The following is a 24508-nucleotide window of genomic DNA, read 5'->3' as shown; positions in this document are numbered from 1 at the left end:
ACTGGCGTGGACGGCCATACGGTACTGTAGGCCTACCTGTAGAAGTCGGACTCGAGCAGTGTGAGCTGCCGGGCGATCTCAATGGGGTGGAGGGTCATGAGGTCAAACTGGTCTGTCTGGCCTGGCTTACTGAGGTGCCACTCGATGGGCGGTGGCGAGCTCTCGAATGTGATGTTGTGGCTGGGCCCGTTGGCCTGAGCCTGCTTCTTCCTCTGGATGATCTTGGTGATGGACTCCACCCACTTCTTCATGGCCTTGCCTGGGAGGGGTCACAGAGAGGAAGATTGTCACTCAGAGAAGAGGAGAAGAGAAAAAAAATACACTAAAGAAGAGGAGAAGAGAAAAAAATACACTAAATTAGAAGAAAATAGAATAGAAGAGACAAGAAAAGAGGAAAAGAAGAGGAGAAAATACAAGACAAAAAGAGAGGATATGCAACGAGAGGAGAAGAGAAAGTCCTTGCCCCGATTTATCCACACATACCTCGCACCAATGCAATGAACTCCTCCAGACGCTTGAGTAACTGGCAGTCCCGCTCAAAGTCATAGAAGTGGTGCTCCACCCAGTGGCGACATACATTCAGTACTCTGCAGGAAGAGAGAGTAGGTCAAAACCATTTAGATACCAGTTACAGACCAGCAAGAGACCACTAACTACAAATCCTGACCTAAAAACGAAATAAATCTGACCCTGGATTAGCAACTTAAACCAACTCCAGAGACTGGGAAAGCAATGAGTTGACTGATAAGAGACCAGAGAGCCACAGATTAATTGAGACCTACAAAGAGCTGGAAAAATATATGGCAGCTAGAAATGAAAACTGGATGTTCTTCAGAGATAGATGGGAAGGGTTGAGGGTAGCTGAAGGCTGGGACTAAAAACAAACAAAAAGATAACAAATGTAAAATATATTGTCAGTGAAATCTATGTAGTATGTATAACCTGAAGTGGAAGCCTAAGTATTGTTGTCCATTAGTTTACTCCAATTAGGGGAGGGGTGGTAGGGTTAGTGGAAAAGAATAAAGTAGTAAAATATATGCATAAAAAAATTCTATATATTTACAAAAAAATATTTACAATGCATTCGGAAAGTATTCAAACCCCTTGACTTTGTCCACAATTGTTTTTCACAGCAAAAACTGTTTTTTAGAAATGTTTGCACATTTATAAAAAATGGTAAACTGAAATATCTCATTTACATAGGTATTCAGACCCTTTCCTCAGTACTTTGTTGAAGCATCTTTGGCAGAAATTACAGCCTCGAGTCTTCTTGGGTATGACGCTACAAGCTTGGCACACCTGTATTTGGGGAGTTTCTCCCATTCTTCTCTGCAGATCCTCTCAAGCTCTGTCAGGTTGGATGGGGAGCGTCACTGCACAGCTATTTTCAAATCTCTCCAGAGATCTTCGATTGGGTTCAAGTCTGGTTTCTGGCTGGGCCACTCAAGGACATTCAGAGACTTGTCTGAAGTGACTCATGGGTTGTCTTGGCTGTGTGCTTAGGGTCGTTGTCCTGTAAGAAGGTGAAACTTCGCCCCAGTTTGAGGTCCTGAGCGCACTGGAGGAGGTTTTCATCAAGGATCTCTCTGTACTTTGCTCCGTTCATCTTTCCCTTGATCCTGGCTAATCTTCCGGTCCCTGCCGCTGAAAATGATCCCCACAGCATGATGCTGCCACCACCATGCTTCACTGTAGGGATGGTGCCAGGTTTCCTCCAGATGTAACGCTTGGCATTCAGGTCAAAGAGTTCAATTGTGGTTTGATCACGATTCTCATAGTCAGAGTCCTTTCGGTGCCTTTTGGCAAACTCTAAGCGGCTGTCAAGTGCTTTTTACTGAGGAGAGGCTTCCGTCTAGCCACTCCACCATAAAGGACAGATTGGTGGAGTGCTGCAGAGATGGTTGTCCTTCTGGAAGGTTCTCCCATCTCCACAGAGGAACTCTGGAGCACTGTCAGAGTGACCGTCCGGTTCTTGATCACCTCCCTGACCAAGGCCCTTCTCCCCCGATTGCTCAGTTTGGCTGGGCGGCCAGCTCTAAGAAGAGAGTCTTGGTGGTTCCAAACTTCCTCCATTTAAGAATGATGGAGGCCACTGTGTTCTTGGGGACCTTCAATGCTACAGAAATGTTTTAGTACCCTTCCCCAAATCTGTGCCTCGACACAATCCTGTCTCTGAGCTCTGCAGACAATTCTTTCAACCTCATGGCTTGGTTTTTGCTCTGACATTTACTGTCAACTGTGGAACCTTATATAGACAAGTGTGTGCCTTTCAAAATCATGTCCAATCAATTGAATTTACTACAAGTGGACTTTAAATCACTTAAATGTTGTAGAAACATCTCAAGGATGATCAATGGAAACATGGTGCACCTGAGCTCAATTTCATGTCTCATAGCAAAGGCTATGAATACTTATGTAAATAAGGTATGTGTTTTTTATATTTAACAAATTTGCAAAAAAAATCAAATAAACTGTTCTCGCTTTGTCATTATGGGGTATCGTGTAAATTGATGAGGATAAAAAAAATAACATTTTAGAATAAGGCTGTAATGTAACAAAATGTGGGGGGAAAAAAATCAGGGGGTCTGAATATTTCCCGGATGCACTGTATATAAAAAGAAACGAAAAAAAGTGCATGCTTCTGTTTCAACCCAGCATTGAAACAGTTTGAAACCTTTCTCTGCTAATCAGGACCGACTACCCTCCATGTGGCACCATAAGTATCACAAGAAAACCAGGATGTTCTGTTGACCCCTAGGTCATGTTCATTAGGCACCAAAATGAAAGAAAACAGACAGGGGCTACCTCGACTTGTCCAATAAGAATTTTTTAGCTGTCAAATGTTTTTTTGTTACAGTCCGTAATGAATACAACCTCTGGAATTAGGTGTGGTAAATTGGGAGGGGTGGAGAAGTACCGGAGTTGGACTGGCTGGACAAACTCCTTGCGAAATCGTTTGAGTTCGGCGCTGAGAGGTTGGTCTCCGTTCTCTATGGCCATCTGGTCTGCCTCTGTGGGCTTTGGCTCGGGGATTTCAAACCTGGAAGGTTCCGGAAAACAAAATCACAACTGAGAAGACACAGCAGTGTGGAATCTGGGAGACACCTTTAACCAGACAGTAGATGGTGATTGCAATACACTAGATGGCAACAATAAAAGATTGGTATAATTCAAAATGCTTGAACACCTAGGTATGTTTCTACCAGGGCTGACGCCATTTAGTCGACTGTTCGATTGTTTGGTCGATAGGCTGTTGGTCAGCCGAGAGTTTTTGAGCGGAGCAGTCGCAAATATATATATTTTTTTCATGGCATACAAGACACCTGTCTGATTCACGCATGTCTTAGTGGAATTTGCAGAGGCCGCGGAGATCCAAGAAGAAGGGGAGTGTGGTTAAGATGCACAATGTCTCTCTCCCGACATTTCGCGCGCAATCCCCCATTACATATATCATCAGCAGAGTAGTACATTTACTGTTAATTCTCATAATTTCTAATCTATAATGTTTGTTTGGTTACAGTCATTTCTGTTAATGGATTCAATATATCATTAGTACAGTTGTTTACCGTTCTCATCGTTGGAGTGGACAACTTGTTTTGTTTGCACAGCTCCTACATTTGTGAGAAAAAATGTCTGATAGTCTTAACTCACCACCACTAATGTTTTTATTTTATTTTACCTTTATTTAACTCGGCAAGTCAATTAAGAACAAATTCTTATTTACAATGACGGCCTACCCCAGCCAAACCCGGATGACGCCGGGTCAATTGTGCGCCGCCCTATGGGACTCCCAATCACAGCCGGATGTGATGCAGCCTGGATTCGAACCAGGGACTGCAGTGACGCCTCTTGCACCAAGATGCAGTGCCTTAGACCGCTGCGCCTCTCTAGTTGTGGAGCTTCTCAAAGTAATTTATTCTTCACCTCAAACAGCGAGTAAAAAGGTGTGTTTTTTTACTGATCATGACAATGGTTCCTCAACATATTTGAAAAATATTTCCAGCTCTCTCCCTTTCGATCGAACCACTCAGCATGAAAGGAAAAAATTTAATGTTCTGATCCAGTGCAAACATCATAAAATACCTAATTACTTATCCCTTGCACAAATAGCCTACAGCTGTGTCTGTCTGTCCCGAGTTCACTGGTGCAGGAAACTCTGAGGGCCCAGAATATTTTATAAAATGTTGCAAGTTTGCTAGCGCGAGCTTTGGGCCCGGATCCAGTTGATAGCCTAGTTCAGGTATTCCCAAACTGGGGTACGCAATGTCGTCGGGGGTACGCCATATAAAAATGTGATTTACATGTATTTTTTATAATAATAAATGTTTTTTTTCTTTCTCACACATTTTTCAAATAGTCCATTTATATTTTCCAATGGGGCTATACATTTGGGTGAAGTTTTTTTTCCTCGCCTGAGTAGCCTTGTTTCACTGCCAAAAATAAAATGACACCATCTAGTGTTCAGCGAAATAACAACAATGTCAAATACAGGTAGCCTAGTCAAATAATTAACATCCAATCACATTAACCGTTACACTCTCGCGGGAATTCCACTAACGGTCCGTATGTAGCCAAATGTAGCTGCTGCTCATGTTGGCATCTGTACTGATGGCGCAAAAGCCATGACAGGGAGACATAGTGGAGTGGTAAAGCGCGTGCAAGCAGTTGCTCCCAACGCCAATTGGGTCCACTGCAGCATCCACCGAGAGGCTCTTGCTGCCAAGGGAATGCCTGACAGCTGGAAAGACGTTTTGGACACTACAGTGAAAATGGTTAACTTTGTTAAAGCAAGGCTCCTGAACTCGTGTATTTTCTGCACTATGCAATGATATGGGCAACGACCATGTAACGCTTTTACAGGGGACAAAGTATTGACTCGTTTTTTTTTTTTTTTTAATTGAGAGACGAGCTTTAAGTTCTTTACTGACCATCATTTTCACTTGTCTGACCGCTTGCATGATGACGAGTTTCTCACACGACTGGCCTATACGGGTGATGTTTTTTCTTTCCTGAATGATCTGAATCTAGGATTACAGGGACTCTCCGCAACTATATTCAATGTGCGGGCCAAAATTGAGGCTATGATTAAGATGTTGGAGCTTTTCTCAGTCTGCATTAACAAGGACAACACACAGGTCTTCCCATCATTGTATGATTTTTTGTGTGCAAATTAACTCAAGCTTACAGACAATGTCAAATGTGATATAGAGAAGCACCTGAGTGAGTTGGGTGTGCAATTATGCAAGTACTTTCCCGAAACGGATGACACAAACAACTGGATTCGTTATCCCGTTCATGCCCTGCCTCCAGTCCACTTACCGACATCTGAACAAGAGAGCGTTCATCGAAATTGCAACAAGCGGTTCTGTGAAAATTGTATTTAAATCAGAAGCCACTGCCAGATTTCTGGATTGGGCTGCGCTCAGAGTATCCTGCCTTGGCAAATCGCGCTGTTAAGACACTGACGCCCTTTGCAACCACGTACCTATGTAAGAGTGGATTCTCGGCCCTCACTAGCATGAAAACTAAATACAGGCACAGACTGTGTTTGGAAAATTATTGAAGACAGACTCTCCAATACAACCCAACATTGCAGAGTTATGTGCATCCTTTCAAGCACACCCTACTCATTAACCTGTGGTGAGTTATTCACAACTTTCGATGAACAAATAAGGTTTTATATGTAAGATTAAATAAATAGCAACATTATTGATTATTATTATTATTATTAGTGCTCTGGACCTATAAAAGCTCTCTGTCACTTCCCACGAGCCGGGTTGTGATAATTTCACACTCATTCTTATGTTTAATAAATTGATTGTATAGTGTGTGTGTGGCAGGCTTACAATGGCAAAAAACAACATTTGAGAGTGCGCTGACCCTGGTGCTAGAGGGGGTAGGCAGCTAGAGGTTGAATGTTTGAAGGGGTACGGGACTATAAAAAGTTTGGAAAACACTGCCCTAGTTGATACAATGTTTCAAGTTCGATGCAGACAGGCCATTATAGGATATACATATTATTTTTAAAATCACGATATTTTCTACCTGCAGGCTGCAATGTTAATATTTGTTGGCTTTATGTAGGCAATTTTTTTACAGAGTTGGCAATGGCAATATAAGTTACTTTTAGATTTGTTTTATATCAATTTAGATAGATGAACCACATGGCAAAGATTTTGAGATACGAAGACTTTATTATAAATGAAACTGTTAATTGATAACCCTAACTGGCACGCAGAACGGTAGAAATGGTAACATAAATTGGCACTCCAAATGGATAAGGTTGCCGACACCTGCTGTAGCCTATTATCTGCGAAGGCCAGCAGCAGAGGGAGGAGGGTGGCACAGTCTCTCTCTCTCTCTCTCTCTCTGTGTACTTAAAGCATCAGACAAGCTACATATAGCTGATTTGATTTAAAATGGAAAAATACACGTTTAAAAATGTAGACCAATCGATTGGTCGAAAGAACAGACAACTCTGTTGACCAAGATTTATTTTAGTCAGGGACAGCCCTAGTTTCTATAAATGGATATAGGAATATATAGTCCATGACAAATACATCTCTGTCTTTGTCAGAACAAAGGTCAGAGTCAACGAGCACGGAAAAATATCTTGTTGACTGAAAACATTTTCCGAAGTGTAAGGCAATGTATCTGATGTTGAAAAATATGATACAATATTAGACAAAGGCGGTTCTTCATAGAATAATAACAGTGGAGCCCAAATCGTAGAATGGCATCAACATTCTCACCTCTCCATAAGAAGACCCAGCAGCTCCTGAGGTTTGCAGAAGGACCTGTAGGTTGTTAGAAATGTTCGGACAAAATTTGGATCTGCAAGAAGGGAAAAACAATGGGATTGTCAGCCATTTTGTTATTAATCAATCCCAGCAGTGTGCAAGTATCTATTTTTCTTTCATGACTTTCAGTGATCACGTATGAAATTTGCTACTGTTTGCCAGCTAGATATCTTATAACTATTAAGTTAACAGTCTAAGCTATGCTAACCAATGTCATGTGTATTATTAGGTACGAAACGGACTGAAACATGGAGGACAACTTGACTTGCCCAATAAGAAAAATGTCAAACATTCCCTAGTGAACATGACCCAGGTCTGTGTGTATATTACGAGTGCGGATGCTGTGGTTATGCGGGTCTTGGAGTGGGAGCTACAGGGCACCTAGCAAGGGCTAGATCTTCTGCAGTCCGAACAGGATCGTTAGCTACTGGTTCACATGATGGATCTGTCCAAGCCCTTTCGCCGGGTCTGGCTGGGGTTGGTCTGGCTGGGGTTGGCGGGCAGTGGGGGGGGGGGGAACAATAGCTGCCTCAGTGTGGATTTACAAACAATCGGCCTGGAACCATTTCAGCCAGGAAACAGACGCTGCTCTGACGCACGCAACTGCCACTCCACCACACACACGCTTAAAAATAGATTACCCGCCTGCCCTTCCCACCACCGACATACACACTGCAGTGTTTCTCCTAGGCTTTGGCCACAAATACAAGTATACTGTAGGACAAGTCAACAACATTACTTGGGTATGACTCAACAGAATATGAACTTATAAAAAGTTAGATATTCACTGGGCAGTTACTTTAATGTTAACTTCCTGCAATTTAACCCCTTTTTTGCCTTGGCTTATGTTGTGTTCTTATGCTATCTGAGTGACTCAAACTTTAAAACAAAATTCATTTTAGATTCTCACTGACAGTTTAGTTTTTATTCTGGTGGTGGTTAGTTCTCAAAGATGATCTTATTAAAAAAATATACAGCTCCATTATCTTTTCTACATACTTTACATCTGGATTGAATCATTTAAGTTTACACTGAACCCGTTTTACCATCCCAAACCTTATTTTGTAATTTATTTCACACACACAAGTCAAAAGTGTGGACACCTACTCATTTAAGGGTTTTTCTTTATTTTTACTATGTTCTATATTGTAGAACAATAGTGAAGACATCAAAACTATGAAATAACACATATGGAATTATGTTGTAACCAAAAGTGTTAAACAAATCAAAATATATTTTATATATGAGATTATTCAAAGTAGCCACCCTTTGCCTTGACGACAGCTTTCCACACTCTTGGCATTCTCTCAACCAGCTTCATGAGGTAGTCACCTGGAATGAATTTCAACTAACAGGTGTTCCTTGTTAATAGTTTACTTGTGGAATTGTTTTCCTTCTTAATGCATTTGAGCCAATCAGTTGTGTTGTGACAAAGTAGGGGTGGTATACAGAAGATAGCCCTATGTGGTAAAATACAAACAAATCAAACTTTGTCACATGCGCCAAATACAACAAGTGTAGACTTTATCGTGAAATGCTTACGTACAAGCCCTTAACCAACAGTGCAGTTCAAGAAGAGTTTAGTTTATTTGTAAAAGTAAAAAATAAATAAAGTAACACAATAACAAGGCTATATACAGGGGGTACCGGTACAGAGTCAGTGTGCGGGGGTACAAGTTAGTTGAGGTAATTTGTACATGTACAGTTGAAGTCGGAAGTTTACATACACCTTAGCCAAATACATTTAAACTCAGTTTTTCACAATTCCTGACATTTCATCCTAGTAAAAATACCCTGTCTTAGGTCAAGTTAGGATCACCACTTTATTTTAAGAATGTGAAATGTCAGAATAATAGTAGAGAGAATTATTTCTTTCAGCTTTTATTTCTTTCATCACATTCCCAGTGGGTCAGAAGTTTACATACACTCAATTAGTATTTGGTACCATTGCCTTTAAATTGTTTAACTTGGGTGAAACGTTTTGGGTAGCCTTCCACAAGCTTCTCACAATAAGTTGGGTGAATTTTGGCCCATTCCTCGTGACAGAGCTGGTGTAACTGAGTCAGGTTTGTAGGCCTCCTTGCTCGCACATGCTTTTTCAGCTCTGCCCACAAATTTTCTATAGGATTGAGATCAGGGCTTTGTGTTGGTCACTCCAATACTTTGACTTTGTTGTCCTTAAGCCATTTTGCCACAACTTTAGAAGTATGCTTGGGGTCATTGTCCATTTGGAAGACCCATTTGCGACCAAGCTTTAACTTCCTGATTGATGTCTTGAGATGTTGCTTCAATATATCCACATAATTTTCCTCCCTCATGATGCCATCTATTTTGTGAAGTACACCAGTCCCTCCTGCAGCAAAGTACCCCCACAACATGACGCTTCCACCCCCGTGCTTCACGGTTGGGATGGTGTTCTTCGGCTTGCAAGCCTCCCCCTTTTTCCTCCAAACATAACGATGGACATTATGGTCAAACAGTTCTATTTTTGTTTCATCAGACTAGAGGACATTTCTCCAAAAAGTACGATCTTTGTCCCGATGTGCAGTTGCAAACCGTAGTCTGGCTTTTTTTTAATGGCGGTTTTGGAGCAGTGGCTTCTTCCTTGCTGAGCGGCCTTTCAGGTTATGTCAATATAGGTCTCGTTTTACTGTGGATATAGATACTTTTGTACCCGTTTCCTCCAGCATCTTCACAAGCTCCTTTGCTGTTGTTCTGGGATTGATTTGCACTTTTTGCACGAAAGTACGTTCATCTCTAGGACACTGAGTGGTACGACGGCTGCGTGGTCCCATGGTGTTTATACTTGCGTACTATTGTTTGTACAGATGAACGTGGTACCTTCAGGCGTTTGGAAATTGCTCCCAAGAATGAACCAGACTTGTGGAGGTCTACACAAGACTTGTGGGGCTGTAGTGGACCCACGCTCCACTACAGCCCTGTTGATGTTAATGGGGGCCTGTTCGGCCCGCCTTTTCCTGTATTCCACGATCAGCTCCATTGTCTTGCTCACATTGAGGGAGAGGTTGTTGTCCTGGTACCACACTGCCAGGTCTCTGACCTCCTGACCTCCCTATAGGCTGTGTCATCGTTGTCGGTGATCAGGCCAACCACTGTTGTGTGAACAGGGAGTACAGGAGGGCACTAAGTACACACACCTGAGGGGCCCCAGTGTTGAGGATCAGCGTGGCAGATGTGTTGTTGACACCCTTACCACCTGGGGGTGGCCCGTCAGAAAGTCCATGATCCAGTTGCAGAGGAAGGTGTTTAGTCCCAGAGTCCTTAGCTTAGTGATGAGCTTCGTGGGCATTATGGTGTTGAATGCTGAGCTTTAGACAATGAACAGCATTCTGACATAGGTGTTCCTTATGTCCAGGTGGGAAAGGGCAGTGTGGAGTGCGATTGAGATTGCGTCATCTGTGGATCTGTTGGCTGCCGAGAGCGTTATCACACAGATCCAGAACAGCTGGTGCTCTCGTGCATGCTTCAGTGTTGCTTGCCTCGAAGCGAGCATAAAAGGCATTTAACTTGTCTGGTAGGCTCGCATCACTGGGCAGCTCGTGTCTGGGTTTCCCTTTGTAGTCCGAAACAGTTTTCAAGCCTGCCACATCCGACGAGCGTCAGAGCCGGTGTAGTAGGATTCAATCTTAATCCTGTATTGACGCTTTGCTTGTTTGATGGGTCATCTGAGGGCATAGCGGGATTTCTTGTAAGCATCCAGATTAGTGTCCCGCTCCTTGAAAGTGGCAGCTCCAGCCTTTAGCTCGATGCGGATGTTGCCTGTAATCCATGGCTTCTGGTTGGTATATGTACGTACGGTCACGTCACTGTGGGGACGACGTCGTCAATGCACTTATTGATGAAGCTGATGACTGAGGTGGTATACTCCTCAATGCCATTGGATGAATCCTGAAACATATTCCAGTCTGTGCTAGCAAAAAACTCTGTACCGTAGCATCCGCTTCATCTAACCACTTCCATATTGAGCGAGACACTGGTACTCCCTGCTTTAGTTTTAGCAGGAATAAGGAGGATAGAATTATGGTCAGATTTGCCAAATGGAGGGCGGGGGAGAGTTTTGTTTGCATCTCTGTGTGTGGAGTAAAGGTGTTAGAGTTTTTTTTCCTCTGGTAGCACATGTGACATGCTGGTAAAAATCTGGTGAAACTGATTTACGTTTGCCTGCATTTGATGCTGGATGAGCATTTTCTTGCTTGCTTATGGCCTTATAGAGTTGGTTGAGTGCGGTCTTAGTGCCAGCATCGGTCTGTGGTGGTAAATAGATGGCTACGAATAATATGAGAACTCTCTTGGTAGATAGTGTGGTCTATAGCTTATCTTAAGGTACTCTACCTCAGGCGAGCAATACGTTGAGACTTCTTTGATATTAGACATTGCGCACCAAGTCCATACTATTGCAAGAACAGCTCAAATAGGCAAAGAGAAACGACAGCCCATCATTACTTTAAGACAGAGGTCAGTCAATATGGAACATTTCAAGAACTTTGAAAGTTTCTTCAAGTGCAGTCGCAAAAACCATCAAGCGCAATGATGAAACTAGCTCTTATGAGGACGGCCACAGGAAAGGAAGACCCAGAGTTAACTCTACCGCAGAGGATAAGTTCATTGAAGTTAACTGCACCTCAGATTGAAGCACAAATAAATGCTTCATAGAGTTCAAGTAACAGACAAACAACAACTGTTCAGAGGAGACTACGTGAAATCAGGCATTCATGGTCAAATTGCTGCAAAGAAAGCACTACTAAAAGGACACCAATAACAAGAAGAGACTTGCTTAGGCCAAGAAACACAAGCAATGGACATTTGATCTTTTTTAAATATTTTTGGTTCCAACTGCCTTGTCTTTGTGGAACGCAGAGTAGGTGAATGGACGATCTCCGCATGTGTGGTTCCCACCGTGAAGCATGGAGGAGGTGGTGTGATGGTGCTTTGCTGGTGACATGGTGGTCTGTGATTTATTTAGAGGCACACTTAACCAGCATGGCTACCACAGCATTCTGCAGCATTACGCCATCCCATCTGGTTAGCACTTAGTGGGACTATCATTTGTTTTTCAACAGGACAATGACCCAAAACACCTCCAGGTTGTGTAAGGGCTATTTGACCAAGGAAAGTGATGGAGTGCTGCATCAGATGACCTGGCCTCCACAATCACCCATCCTCAACACAATTGAGATGGTTTGGGATGAGTTGTTCCACAGAGAGTGAAGGAAAAGCAGCCAACAAGTGCTCAGCATATGTGGGAACAACTTCAAGACTGTTGGAAAAGCATTGCAGGTGAAGCTGGTTGAGAGAATGCCAAGTGTGCTCAAAACTGTCAAATGCAAAGGGTGGCTACTTTGAAGAATTTCAAATATAAAATATATTTTGATTTGTTTAAGCCTTTTTTGGTTACTAAATGATTCCATGTGTTATTTCATAGTTTTGATGTTTTCACTATTATTCAATGTAGAAAATATAAAAAATTAAGAAAAACCCTTGAATGAGAGTCGTGTCCAAACTTTTGACTCGTACTGTAAATATGTATAGGGGTAAGGTGACTAGGCATCAGGATATAATAAACAGAGTAGCAGCCTACATGATGATTGTGTGTGTGTGTGTGTGTGTGTGTGTGTGTGTGTGTGTGTGTGTGTGTGTGTGTGAGAGAGTCAGTATAAATGTGTGTGCATGTTGTGTGTGAGAAAATGGTCCCTCTCACACTCACGAAAAATTATTCAGACCCCTTGACTTTCCACATTTTGTTACGTTACATATTCTAAAATGGATTAAATAAAAATTGCTTATCAATCTACACACAATAACCTATAATGACAAAACGAAAACAGTTTTTTTTAGAAATGTTAACAAATGTATTACAAATAAAAAACAAATACTTTATTTACATAAGTACTCAGACCCTTTGCAATGAGACTCGAAATTGAGCTCAGGTGCATCCTATTTCCATTGATCATCCTTGAGATGTTTCTACAACTTGATTGGAGTCCACCTTTGGTATATTCAATTGATTGAACATGATTTGGAAAGGCACACACCTGTCTATACAAAGTCTCACAGTTGACTATGCATGTCAGAGGAAAACCAAGCCATGAGGTCAAAGGAATTGTTTGTAGATCTCAGAGACAGGATGGTGTCAAGGCACAGATTTGGGGAAGGGTACCAAAACCTTTCTGCAGCATTGAAGGTCCCCAAGAACACACTGGCCGCAATCATTCTTAAATGGAAGACGTTTGGAACCACCAAGACTAATCCTAGAGTTGGCTGCACGGCCAAACTGAGCAATCGGGGGAGAAGGGCCGTGGTCAGGGAGGTGATCAAGAACCCGATGGTCACTCTGACAGCTCTCCAGAGTTCCTCTGTGGAGATGGGAGAACCTTCCAGAAGGACAACCATATCTGCAGCACTCCACCAATCAGGCCTTTATGGTAGAGTGGCCAGGCTAAAGCCACTCATCAGTAAAAGGCACATGAGAGCCCGCCTGGAGTTTGCCAAAAGGCACCTAAAGGACTCTCAGACGAAGGACTCAGACCATCCTTGATGAAAACCTGCTCCAGAGTGCTCAGGACCTCAGACTAGGGTGAAGGTTCACCTTCCACCAGGACAACGACCCAAAGCACACAGCCAAGACAACACAGGACTGGTTTAGGGACCAGTCTCCAAATGTCCTTGAGTGGCCCAGACAGAGCCCGGACTTGAACCCAATCGAACATCTCTGGAGAGACCTGAAAATAGCTGTGCAGCGACACTCCGCATCCAACCTGACAGAGCTTGAGAGGATCTGCAAAGAAGTATGGGAGAAACTCCCCAAATACAGGTGTGCCAAGCTTTTAGCGTCCTACCCAAGAAGACTTGAGGCTGTAATCGCTGCCAAAAGTGATTCAACAAAGTACTGAGTAAAAGGTCTGAATACTTACGTAAATGTGATATTTTTTATATACATTTGCAAACATTTCAAAAAACTTTTTTTGCTTTGTCATTATGGGATATTGTGTGTAGATTGACGAGGCGAAAAAAGTATTTAATCAATTTTAGAATAAGGCTGTAATGTAACAAAATGTGGAAAAAGTCAAGGGGTCTGAATACTTTTCAAATGCACTGTATTATAGATCATTTGAAAGGTCATGAAAGAACCACTTGTCAAATAAAGTTTCAAATGTATCAGGGTGTCCTTTTTAATGGCTTACAGGTCATTCGGATATGCAGTGGTGTAAAGTACTTAAGTATAAATACTTCAAAAAATTACTTAAGTAGTACTTTAGTGCATCTGTACTTTACTATTTACTCCATACATTTTCCCTGACACCCATAAGTACTCGTTAAATTTCCAATTCACACACATCAAGAGAACATCCCTGGTCATCCCTACTGCCGCTGATCTGGCGGACTCACTAAACACAAATGCGTCATTTGTAAATTATGTCTGAGTGTTGGAGTGTGCCCCTGGCTATCCGTCAATATAAATATATTTTAAAAAATTGTGCTGTCTGGTTTGCTTAATATAAGGATTTTTTAATGGTTGGTTTATACTTCTCCTTTTGATACTTAAATACATTTTAGCAGTTCCGTTTACTTTTGATACTTAAGTACATTTAAAACCAAATACTTTTACTCAAGTAGTATTTCACTGGGTGACTTTCACTTACTTGAGTAATTTTCTATTAAGGCATCTTTACTTTTACTCAAGACAATTGAGTACTTTTTCCACCACTGCTGTTATGTACCAGAGGGGTCAATGGTCAACATTCTGTTGACCTGAACATTCCGAAAATGTGTCTGAATCGCTAAGCTTTCCAATGACAAGATTAAAGGGTACAAGTGAGCAATAACTTGTTGTATAGTGATATTGTTTGTCATTGGGTAAAATCCCTATGGGAAAAATAGATGGGATGAAAGACAACATGCAGAAAGCTACCATTGCTGCACTGCTATCACACATTTTCCAACTCTAGGGACAGAGACCTTCAAGATAATCACTAAGAGACATCGTTGTCCCAAGTGAGCCCGACCGACCCTCCTGGCTCATGGACTATATGGATTCTTGATTACAATTTATGGCAAAAGAGAAGCATAGTTCCATGCAAATTGTAATGCAGATAGTCAGGACAGAGAGATAAGAGAAAAAGTGTGTGTTGTCCCTGCCCTGCTGTCTCCTGGGTGGGAGTAGGGTGTGTGTCCAGGCATGAGGTGCATCGCACAGGAAGCACCTTTTTCCCCTTTTCAAATTACCCTGGCCACACAGACACACTTTTCCTCAAAAGGCTTGTTTCCCTTGGCTTATTTGAAATCAGTAGCACACAGACTGTTGGAAACTAAAAAGGAAAATAGTGGCCTATATTTACACCCTACTCTTTATTCGGGGGAGGAAGTTTACACAGGGGTGTGAGCTGGACAGTCCACCCATAAGAGGAATGTTCTCTCCTGGCTTTGTATTGTGCTGGAATAACCTTGGACCAGTGTTTTTTAACTCCAGTCCTTCAATACTCCCCACAGCACACAGGTTAAGTGTAGCCCAGAACAAGCGCACCTTAATCAACTAGTCTTCTAATCATCAAGCACTTGGGTTAGTTGAATCAGGTGTGCTTCAACAAAAGTGTACAGTTTGGGGGTACTGATGGACCACAGTTGAGAAACACTGCTCTAGACTTGCAGAGACAAAACCCAAACGTATGTGTAAGAGTTCAGAAAGGATTCCGTGCTGAACAAAGGAGAACTTGTGTCTTTAAGAAGATTTTATACAACACCTGTATGGTTGCATGACATTGAATAACAATGCATAGAAACAGACCAAATTCAGAAGCGCTTGGCCTAAATGTTTTGCTCCCTGGATTACCAGAGCCCACATCCACTTGGACTTTGAGCGATTGAATTTGGTGATTTATTTCCCCAAAACGACGTCATTACTTTTAATTAATGAAGAGCTTATTGGTCCAATCGCAGCCTTGTATCTGGTTAGGTACAATGGCACCCGTCAGTAGAAAAGAATACAGACCCCATGGTCTAAGAACTACTATGCATGCTGGGTCATTCAGCCTTTCTAATTAGTGACTTCTCACGAAACCCAGACAAAGAATGACTATGATTTTCTGAATTTTCACGAAATATAATCCATAGAACAGTCCTTAGGTTGAAGGATTGTTGACATATATTTGACATTGGTATCTAAAAGCATAATTGAGAAAGAATTAATACAAGTTGGCATATTTCTGACATTTTGGCCTTATCCAGGCCTACTTTAAAACTCCATAGTGTTTCATCTGTAGGTGCTACTAAGCAATTGGTGTCATATTAAGTTTTATTGCTTGCTCTGTAATATGAGTAGTAATTTGGTTTCAATCACTTTTTTTACATTAATTTATGAATATAAAACATGAAGACATTTTTGATTTGGCATTTAAAAAAAAGATATATTTTTGAACATGATATAGCCTACTCTACAGGCATATCAAAGTTCCAGATGGGATCTCTGCTACTCTTAGAGTCATGATCCAATTTGTAAGCATTACCAACAGTGAACGTGAAAATGTATTCAAAATGGTCGCCCTCTGCTGGTGATTTGCAGGATACAAGTAAAAGGAGGGCTGTGATTGGTTACATTGCCTACTACGCCAATTTCTCTGTATAAAATGGGCCATAACTTTAAAACTAGCTGAGATCCCACTCTGGAACTTTGATATGCCTGTAGAGCATATTATGTTCCACAATATAATGAAAATTCTTTATCAAAAAACTATTCATATTACAGATCAAGTGGTAAAGCTTCATAAGACAATTTCTGCTTTGTAGCACCTACAGATGAAGCATTATGGAGTCTTAAAGGAGGCCTGGGTAAGCCCAAAATGTCATAAATATGCCAACTTTTAGATAAATACAGTTGAAGTCGAAAGTTTACATACACCTTAGCCAAATACAGTGGGGGGGGAAAAGTATTTAGTCAGCCACCAATTGTGCAAGTTCTCCCACTTAAAAAGATGAGAGAGGCCTGTAATTTTCATCATAGGTACACGCAAACTATGACAGACAAAATGAGAAAAAAAATCCAGAAAATCACATTGTAGGATTTTTTATAAATTTATTTGCAAATTATGGTGGAAAATAAGTATTTGGTCACCTACAAACAAGCAAGATTTCTGGCTCTCACAGACCTGTAACTTCTTCTTTAAAAGAGGCTCCTCTGTCCTCCACTCATTACCTGTTTTAAATGGCACCTGTTTGAACTTGTTATTAGTATAAAAGACACCTGTCCACAACCTCAAACAGTCACACTCCAAACTCCACTATGGCCAAGACCAAAGAGCTGTCAAAGGACACCAGAAACAAAATTGTAGACCTGCACCAGGCTGGGAAGACTGAATCTGCAATAGGTAAGCAGCTTGGTTTGAAGAAATCAACTGTGGGAGCAATTATTAGGAAATGGAAGACATACAAGACCACTGATAATCTCCCTCGATCTGGGGCTCCACGCAAGATCTCACCCTGTGGGGTCAAAATTATCACAAGAACGGTGAGCAAAAATCCCAGAAACACACGGGGGGACCTAGTGAATGACCTGCAGAGAGCCGGGACCAAAGTAACAAAGCCTACCATCAGTAACACACTACGCCGCCAGGGACTCAAATCCTGCAGTACCAGACGTGTCCCCTGCTTAAGCCAGTACATGTCCAGGCCCGTCTGAAGTTTGCTAGAGAGCATTTGGATGATCCAGAAGAGGATTGGGAGAATGTCATATGGTCAGATGAAACCAAAATAGAACTTTTTGGTAAAAACTCAACTCGTCGTGTTTGGAGGACAAAGAATGCTGAGTTGCATCCAAAGAACACCATACCTACTGTGAAGCATGGGGGTGGAAACATCATGCTTTGGGGCTGTTTTTCTGCAAAGGGACCAGGACGACTGATCCGTGTAAAAGAAAGAATGAATGGGGCCATGTATCGTGAGATTTTGAGTGAAAACCTCTTTCCATCAGTAAGGACATTGAAGATGAAACGTGGCTGGGTCTTTCAGCATGACAATGATCCCAAACACACCGCCCGGGCAACGAAGGAGTGGCTTCGTAAGAAGCATTTCAAGGTCCTGGAGTGGCCTAGCCAGTCTCCAGATCTCAACCCCATAGAAAATCTTTGGAGGGAGTTAAAAGTCCGTGTTGCCCAGCGACAGCCCCAAAACATCACTGCTCTAGAGGAGATCTGCATGGCGGAATGGGCCAAAATACCAGCAACAGTGTGTGAAAACCTTGTGAAGACTTACAGAAAACGTTTGACCTGTGTCATTGCCAACAAAGGGTATATAACAAAGTATTGAGATAGACTTTTGTTATTGACCAAATACTTATTTTCCACCATAATTTGCAAATAAATTCATTAAAAATCCTACAATGTGATTTTCTGGATTTTTTTTCTCATTTTGTCTGTCATAGTTGAAGTGTACCTATGATGAAAATTACAGGCCTCTCTCATCTTTTTAAGTGGGAGAACTTGCACAATTGGTGGCCGACTAAATACTTTTCCCTCCCACTGTACATTTAAACTCAGTTTTTTCACAATTCCTGACATTTCATCCTAGTAAAAATTCCCCGTCTTAGGTCAGTTAGGATCACCACTTTATTTTAAGAATGTGAAATGTCAGAATAATAGTAGAGAGAATGATTTATTTCAGCTTTTATTTCTTTCATCACATTCCCAGTGGGTCAGAAGTTTACATACACTCAATTAGTATTTGGTAGCATTGTCTTTAAATTGTTTAACTTGGGTCAAACGTTTTGGGTAGCCTTCCACAAGCTTCCCACAATAAGTTGGGTGAATGTTGGCCCATTCTTCCTTACAGAGCTGGTGTAACCGAGTCAGGTTTGTAGGCCTCCTTGCTCGCACACACCTTTTCAGTTCTGCCCACAAATCTTCTATAGGATTGAGGTCAGGGCTTTGTGTTGGTCACGCCAATACCTTGACTGTGTTGTTCTTTAGCCATTTTGCCACAACTTTGGAAGTATGCTTGGGGTCATTGTCCATTTGGAAGACCCATTTGCGACCAAGCTTTAACTTCCTGACTGATGTCTTGAGATGTTGCTTCAATATATCCACATCATTTTCCTCCCTCATGATGCCATCTATTTTGTGAAGTACACCAGTCCCTCCTGCAGCAAAGAACCCCACAACATGACGCTTTCTGAGGTCTTGGCAGATTTCTTTTGATTTTCCCATGATGTCAAGCAAAGAGGCACTGAGTTTGAAGGTAGGCCTTGAAATACTTCTACAGGTACACATCCAATAGGCTAATTGACATCATTTGAGTCAATCAGAAGCCATGACATAATTTTCGGGAATTTTCCAAGCTGTTTAAAGGCACAGTCAACTTAGTGTATGTAAACTTCTGAACCCCACTGGAATTGTGATACAATGAATTATAAGTGAAATAATCTGTCTGTAAACAATTGTTGGAAAAATTACTTGTGTCATGCACAATGTAGATGTCCTAACCGACTTGCCAAAACTATAGCTTGTTAACAAGAAATGCGTGGAGTGGTTGAAAAACAAGTCTTAATGAATCCAACCTAAGTATGTACACTTCCGACCTCAACTGTATATGTCAACAACCCTGTCTCCAAAGGACTATTTTACGGATTACATTTCGTGAACATCCTGAAAATCATGGCATCTTTTTGTTTGGCTTTAGTGAGGAATCACTAAAGGAGTTCAGGTGTCACTGAAGTCTGCAAAGTGATTAGCTCAACAACACTGTAATGGCTAGCTCACCAACATTCCACAAAGGGCTGTGTTTAAATTGTATTTTTATTTAACTAGGCAAGTCAGTTAAGAACAAATTCTTATTTACAATCACGGCCTACCAAAAGGCAAAAGGCCTCCTGCGTGGACGGAGGCCTGGGATTAAAAATAAAAAATAAATACAATATAAAAATAGGACAAAACAGACATCACAACAAGAGAGACAACACTACATAAAGAGACAACAACATAGCAAGGCAGCAACACATGACAACACAACATGGTAGAAACATTGTAGCAGCACAAAACATGGTACAAACATTATTGGGCACAGACAACAGCACAAAGGGCAAGAAGGTAGAGACAAAAATACATCACACAAAGCTGCCACAACTATCAGTAAGAGTGTGCATGATTGAGTCTTTGAATGAAGAGATTGAAATAAAACTGTCCAGTTTGAGTGTTTGTTGCGGCTCGTTCCAGTCGCTATCTGCGGCAAACTGAAAAGAGGAGCGACCCAGGGATGTGTGCGCTTTGGGGACCTTTAACAGAATGTAACTGGCAGAACGGGTGTTGTATGTGGAGGATGAAGGCTGCAGTAGATATCTCAGATAGTGGGGAGTGAGGCCTAAGAGGGTTTTATAAATAAGCATCAACCAGTGGAAGGGGAAGTTCAGTATTTTATAATTTGATGTTAGAGGGTTCCTAACCCTGAAAGTAGTCTATGGGCCTGAAAAAAACTGTAATCCGTGGTTTGGTTTTCTTTAAACAGCTACGCACAAGGTGAGGATACTGAACTTCCCCTTTAAACACTAAACAGATAGGCAAATTACAGGCAGGAAAGATCTGCTACTAACGGTCGCTTACTAAATGGCAACGTGAAGATGAATAGGCTTCATCCACTTGTTTTTTGTTCTTTATCAGTTCTCGTTGTGTTATCTGGGGCTAAAATGACACTGAAACAAAGCAGGTCATCACATATCCGCGTTCTGACGTCAACTGTGGCCAAATATTTACGAGCAGTGTGAAAACAGCTATAAATGGATGCGGGGATGACGAAAGTGGGGGGAAGAAACAGGCCTTCCACTATCTTGTCTTTTATGTTTAGCATAAACTGCGTTTGCGCCAAGTTCAAGGTTTTGTGTGTAAAACAAGGTGATAACAGGAACAGGCACGCCAGGAACTGGGCAAGTGCATAATTGCATAAACACAAACATTGGAGGTGTACAATGGTGTGGACACGCGAGTAAAAAAAAAAGTCAGGACAAAATTAACAAGATACAGAAAATATCTAGGTTTCTAGGAATTCGCTTTCACCTGTCCAGTTCTCGCACATTCAGGAAAAAAATGGTGGAGAGGGAGCCATAAAAGATGCGACCCATGTCTACTTCCTGCTCCTCGTAGCCCTTTATACTCGTACCTGTATACGGGTTGAAAATAGCATATTTGGGCACTGATAAGCGCCTAAATTGGAACACAGTGGCAGTACAATAACATGCTGTGTCAACGTTTATGATCACCATGTATGATGATGGTGGCGTCATACCCTGGGTTGTTCTGAACAGAATGAGCCTGTTTGTCTAAAGCATGACTCTTTTCTATCTGCACCAAAATCACGACCCGTTTCTCTGAATTGCCCTGTGAAAGCCTAACACTGTAAGATAGTATTTTATAACTTAGCTAGTCATCATGTTGGCAATAGAACAAGCTTTCATGATGCCCAGCTGACTCAGATTGCGATTTATAATGGTCCGTTTTTGGATTGCATGAACAACAGTAATTGTGTGACGGCGGTGATGCAGGTCTGTGTTACAAACAAAACAACTACAAGTGTGCTTGCTCTAGTTCCTTAACAGCTCAGCTAGGAGAACACAAAAAAGCACCTTATAGTTGAAGACTGAGTCATTAAAGTGCATTGAAATTACTTAGGAACTCCGCACACCAGTTAGTCCTCTAACTCAAACTATTTTTTATCCGAGGTTGCACCTACCCCACATTTTCCAGGAATATTGTTATCATGTTACTGAATGTATCCAGAGTATTTTCAGATTTCATTATCAACAAACGCGGCGAAAAGTACAGTACATGTAAAATGCACATAAAAATCAACAGTGTAATGTTTGGATTCAGTCTTGTGAAAGGTGAACTATCGTGTCCTCAACTTTGGTCTAATAATGTTCCCATAATCTCATATTTCTTCTGTAAAAAAACATTTCAATTTAGCCCTATCCATATAGGCCAATTCACACAAGTGTAAAGGGTTAAACCTGTTTAACACCAAATTGACTCCTATCGACTACTTTTTAACCCCAAAACCCTGCCCCTTCCCCCCTGTTCTACAATGGGAAAGGGTCTGCAAGATGTTCTCTTTCAGGATTTAGCAACTACTGTCACTCCACACATCTGAGGGAGGTATTTGTATAGCCCGCTGTATGAAAAAGGCACGCATTTCAAAAGGTCATAACAGGTCAACACAGGAAACCCTTTCTGTGTCGTGTGCTTTTTCTCACCTGCATACATGTGGAAGGTGAGCCTTTCAATGAGCTTGAGCACTGTCCCCGCCTTGATGATAGGGATGCCCGACTTGGACTGCACGTTCTCCTCGAACACCACGTTCTCCTCAGAGTCGGGTGTGGCGAACCGGTAAAGCTCCGCCCCGGGCAGCCTCATTTGCTCCTCCTTCTCCTCCTGCAGCATGGCCGAGTCCAGCATGCGCTCCAGCGTCGAGCGGTACTGCAGCGAGATGAGCGCCGCCATCCAGCCGTTCTTGTCCTCGGCCGACTTGGCAGCGAACACCACGCTGTTGCCGTCTTTGAGGATGATCTCAAAGGCGTGCCGGTACTCGCCCTCCTTGTCGTCCTTGTCGTTGATCTGCACCTTGCGCATGAAGAACTTCTCCTTGAGGCGGTACTCGGCGGTGGACGAGGCGCCAGGCAAGCGCGGCTGGCCGTGGTTGGACTTGCAGCAAATCATCAGGCCGTCGAAGAGGAAGATGTGCCGTTCGTGTTTGGCGCCCACGCGTGTCAGCGTCCCCTCCATGATGAACTCGTTGCAGCACTGGCCGATGTCCTTGCCCTCCCAGCCATCAATGTTCTTCTGGATCTCGTTCATCTTCTTGATGGCCAGGTGCTTGCCCTTCATCTGCTGGCTGTAGAAGCGGCAGGCCGACTCGCTGGCGCCACCGAAGAGTTTGAGGGGAAAAGTTGAATGTAAGAGAAAGAATATGAGAGAAAGAAAGAATGAGAGAAAAAAAGGGAGAGAGAGGGGGGGAGAGAGAGGTAGGGAAATGTGGGTCTGATGTTCACAGAACAATGACAATGGAAAACAAATCAACAAAGCCAGCGAGACTGAGATGGAGAGTAGGGTCAGTGTGGGTGGCTGAGTTTCTAAAGCAGCGGTATAACTAAACCTGGTCCAGGAGGGGGTTCCTACAGACAACATCTCATTAACAAAACACTGGGTGAGACTGAAGAGACGTGACTGGCATCCCCACCCATAACTATAATCCTGACCCTAACCTTAAAGGAAAATTCCACCCAAAAACAATCTTGTGGTATTTGTTTCATCAGGTTTTCAAGATATATAACTTTCAAATACAGAAATCTGCCAATATGATGCGTTTTGCATATATCTTGATAACTGGATTGCTGACATGTAAAACATTTTGTAACTTTATCAACAGTGGACTAAATACCAAAAGATTGTTTTTGGGTAGAGTTTTCCTTTAACCACACCAATAACCCTAAACTTAACCTAACCAGAACAAATTAGGTAATTTAATATCGGTTTGCTGGTCAGTCATGTCCCTTCAGTTTCGACCCAACACTGGTGGACCAGCAGGCCAATTGACTAGACTTCCTCACCATTCCAGCAGTTGAACAAAACGGTAGTCTACCGAGGAAGGGCCCACACCCATGGTTAACAGGGTGCCTCGGAGGACCAACTGAGAAAGTGCATAAGAATAGAATGAGTCTAAAAGAATAAAGAGCATCTGATTATATTTCTTTGAGCCAGACACTATTTAAATATTGTTTTGGTTCATCATACCTTTAATATGGTCTATGGTATGACTATCATATTCAAAAATGAGGTACGAGTATCTCTCATTCCAGTTATTTTAGGAGCACAATGTAGACTAGTCTTTGTTTTAATCAATCTCTTTATTCTCATATTATACAAATGTCTATTTCAGTCTTTATTCATTATTAAGGGCCATGCCCCCTGTAATAGTTAGGTCATGTGAGGAGTACGTTCAAAACTCTTTCAGAAATTCACTACGAAAAGACTGGTTTGAGTGAAAACCAGCATATGCGGTGGTCTTTCAAAACCAGAATGACAAAACGCAAGTAAACAGAAGACGAGAAAGCTCTGCGGCCCACCAGAACCAGAATCTCACCTCTACTGCACATGACAAATCAGCTAAGCAATAATAATAATTCCAATGATCACTTCTAAAACCACCTACTTAGAATAATAGAACAGCATTGAGCCACTGGGGGGGTTAAAAATTTGTTGGGGGTTCTACAATCGATTGAGTGAGAGGGTGATAGGGGATGGAGAAAAAAAATCAGCAAGGATTTAACACCCGCTAGTACAGTGCATCTGAACTAGACCTACTAGTAAACAATCGCAGGGGGGAGCTTACTTTGTTTTTCGTGGACGCACCACTCACATCAGCACTCCCGAGAGGCAGGGGAGGCAGGGGAGGCAGGCAAAGCCAACTTGTGCGCGCCTGTCTTCATACCGGCACCTCAAAGTACAGGATGATTGTCAACCGGCCAGAATTAGCTTCGCTGAGAGACAAGGGGCACCTCTGAAGGGCAAGGGATAGACTACACTCAAAACTTGCCCCAAAATCTTCAATTCCCAGTCCCATTAAGTGTGAAACTCTAAAAACTATATACAGAAAGAAAGTCAAAACTTTGCCTACTCTCAAGTCTGATCAGAGGTTATATTTGAAGTGCATTTACATTC

General features: G+C 42.1%; 1 protein-coding gene across 4 annotated transcripts in view; it reads right to left on the bottom strand.

The window, feature by feature from the left end:
• The window catches only part of LOC106564790 (son of sevenless homolog 1), a 76477-nt gene that overhangs the window by 12551 nt on the left and 39418 nt on the right, over positions 1 to 24508 (bottom strand). For all 4 annotated transcript variants that reach the window (XM_014131166.3, XM_014131167.3, XM_014131168.3 and 1 more), the window contains exons 10-14: positions 22045 to 22706; positions 6753 to 6834; positions 2918 to 3040; positions 484 to 587; positions 37 to 259 (exon numbers count right to left, since the gene is read on the bottom strand). In XM_014131166.3, coding sequence (XP_013986641.1) covers positions 37 to 259; positions 484 to 587; positions 2918 to 3040; positions 6753 to 6834; positions 22045 to 22706 — 1194 coding nt within the window. The remainder of the gene's footprint in view (positions 1 to 36; positions 260 to 483; positions 588 to 2917; positions 3041 to 6752; positions 6835 to 22044; positions 22707 to 24508) is intronic.

Source organism: Salmo salar, chromosome 12 (assembly GCF_965601325.2).
Source record: "Salmo salar chromosome 12, fSalSal1, whole genome shotgun sequence".
NCBI lineage: Eukaryota > Metazoa > Chordata > Actinopteri > Salmoniformes > Salmonidae > Salmo > Salmo salar.
Note: the sequence above shows the minus strand (reverse complement) of the source record. Positions and strands in the feature narration are given on the sequence as shown.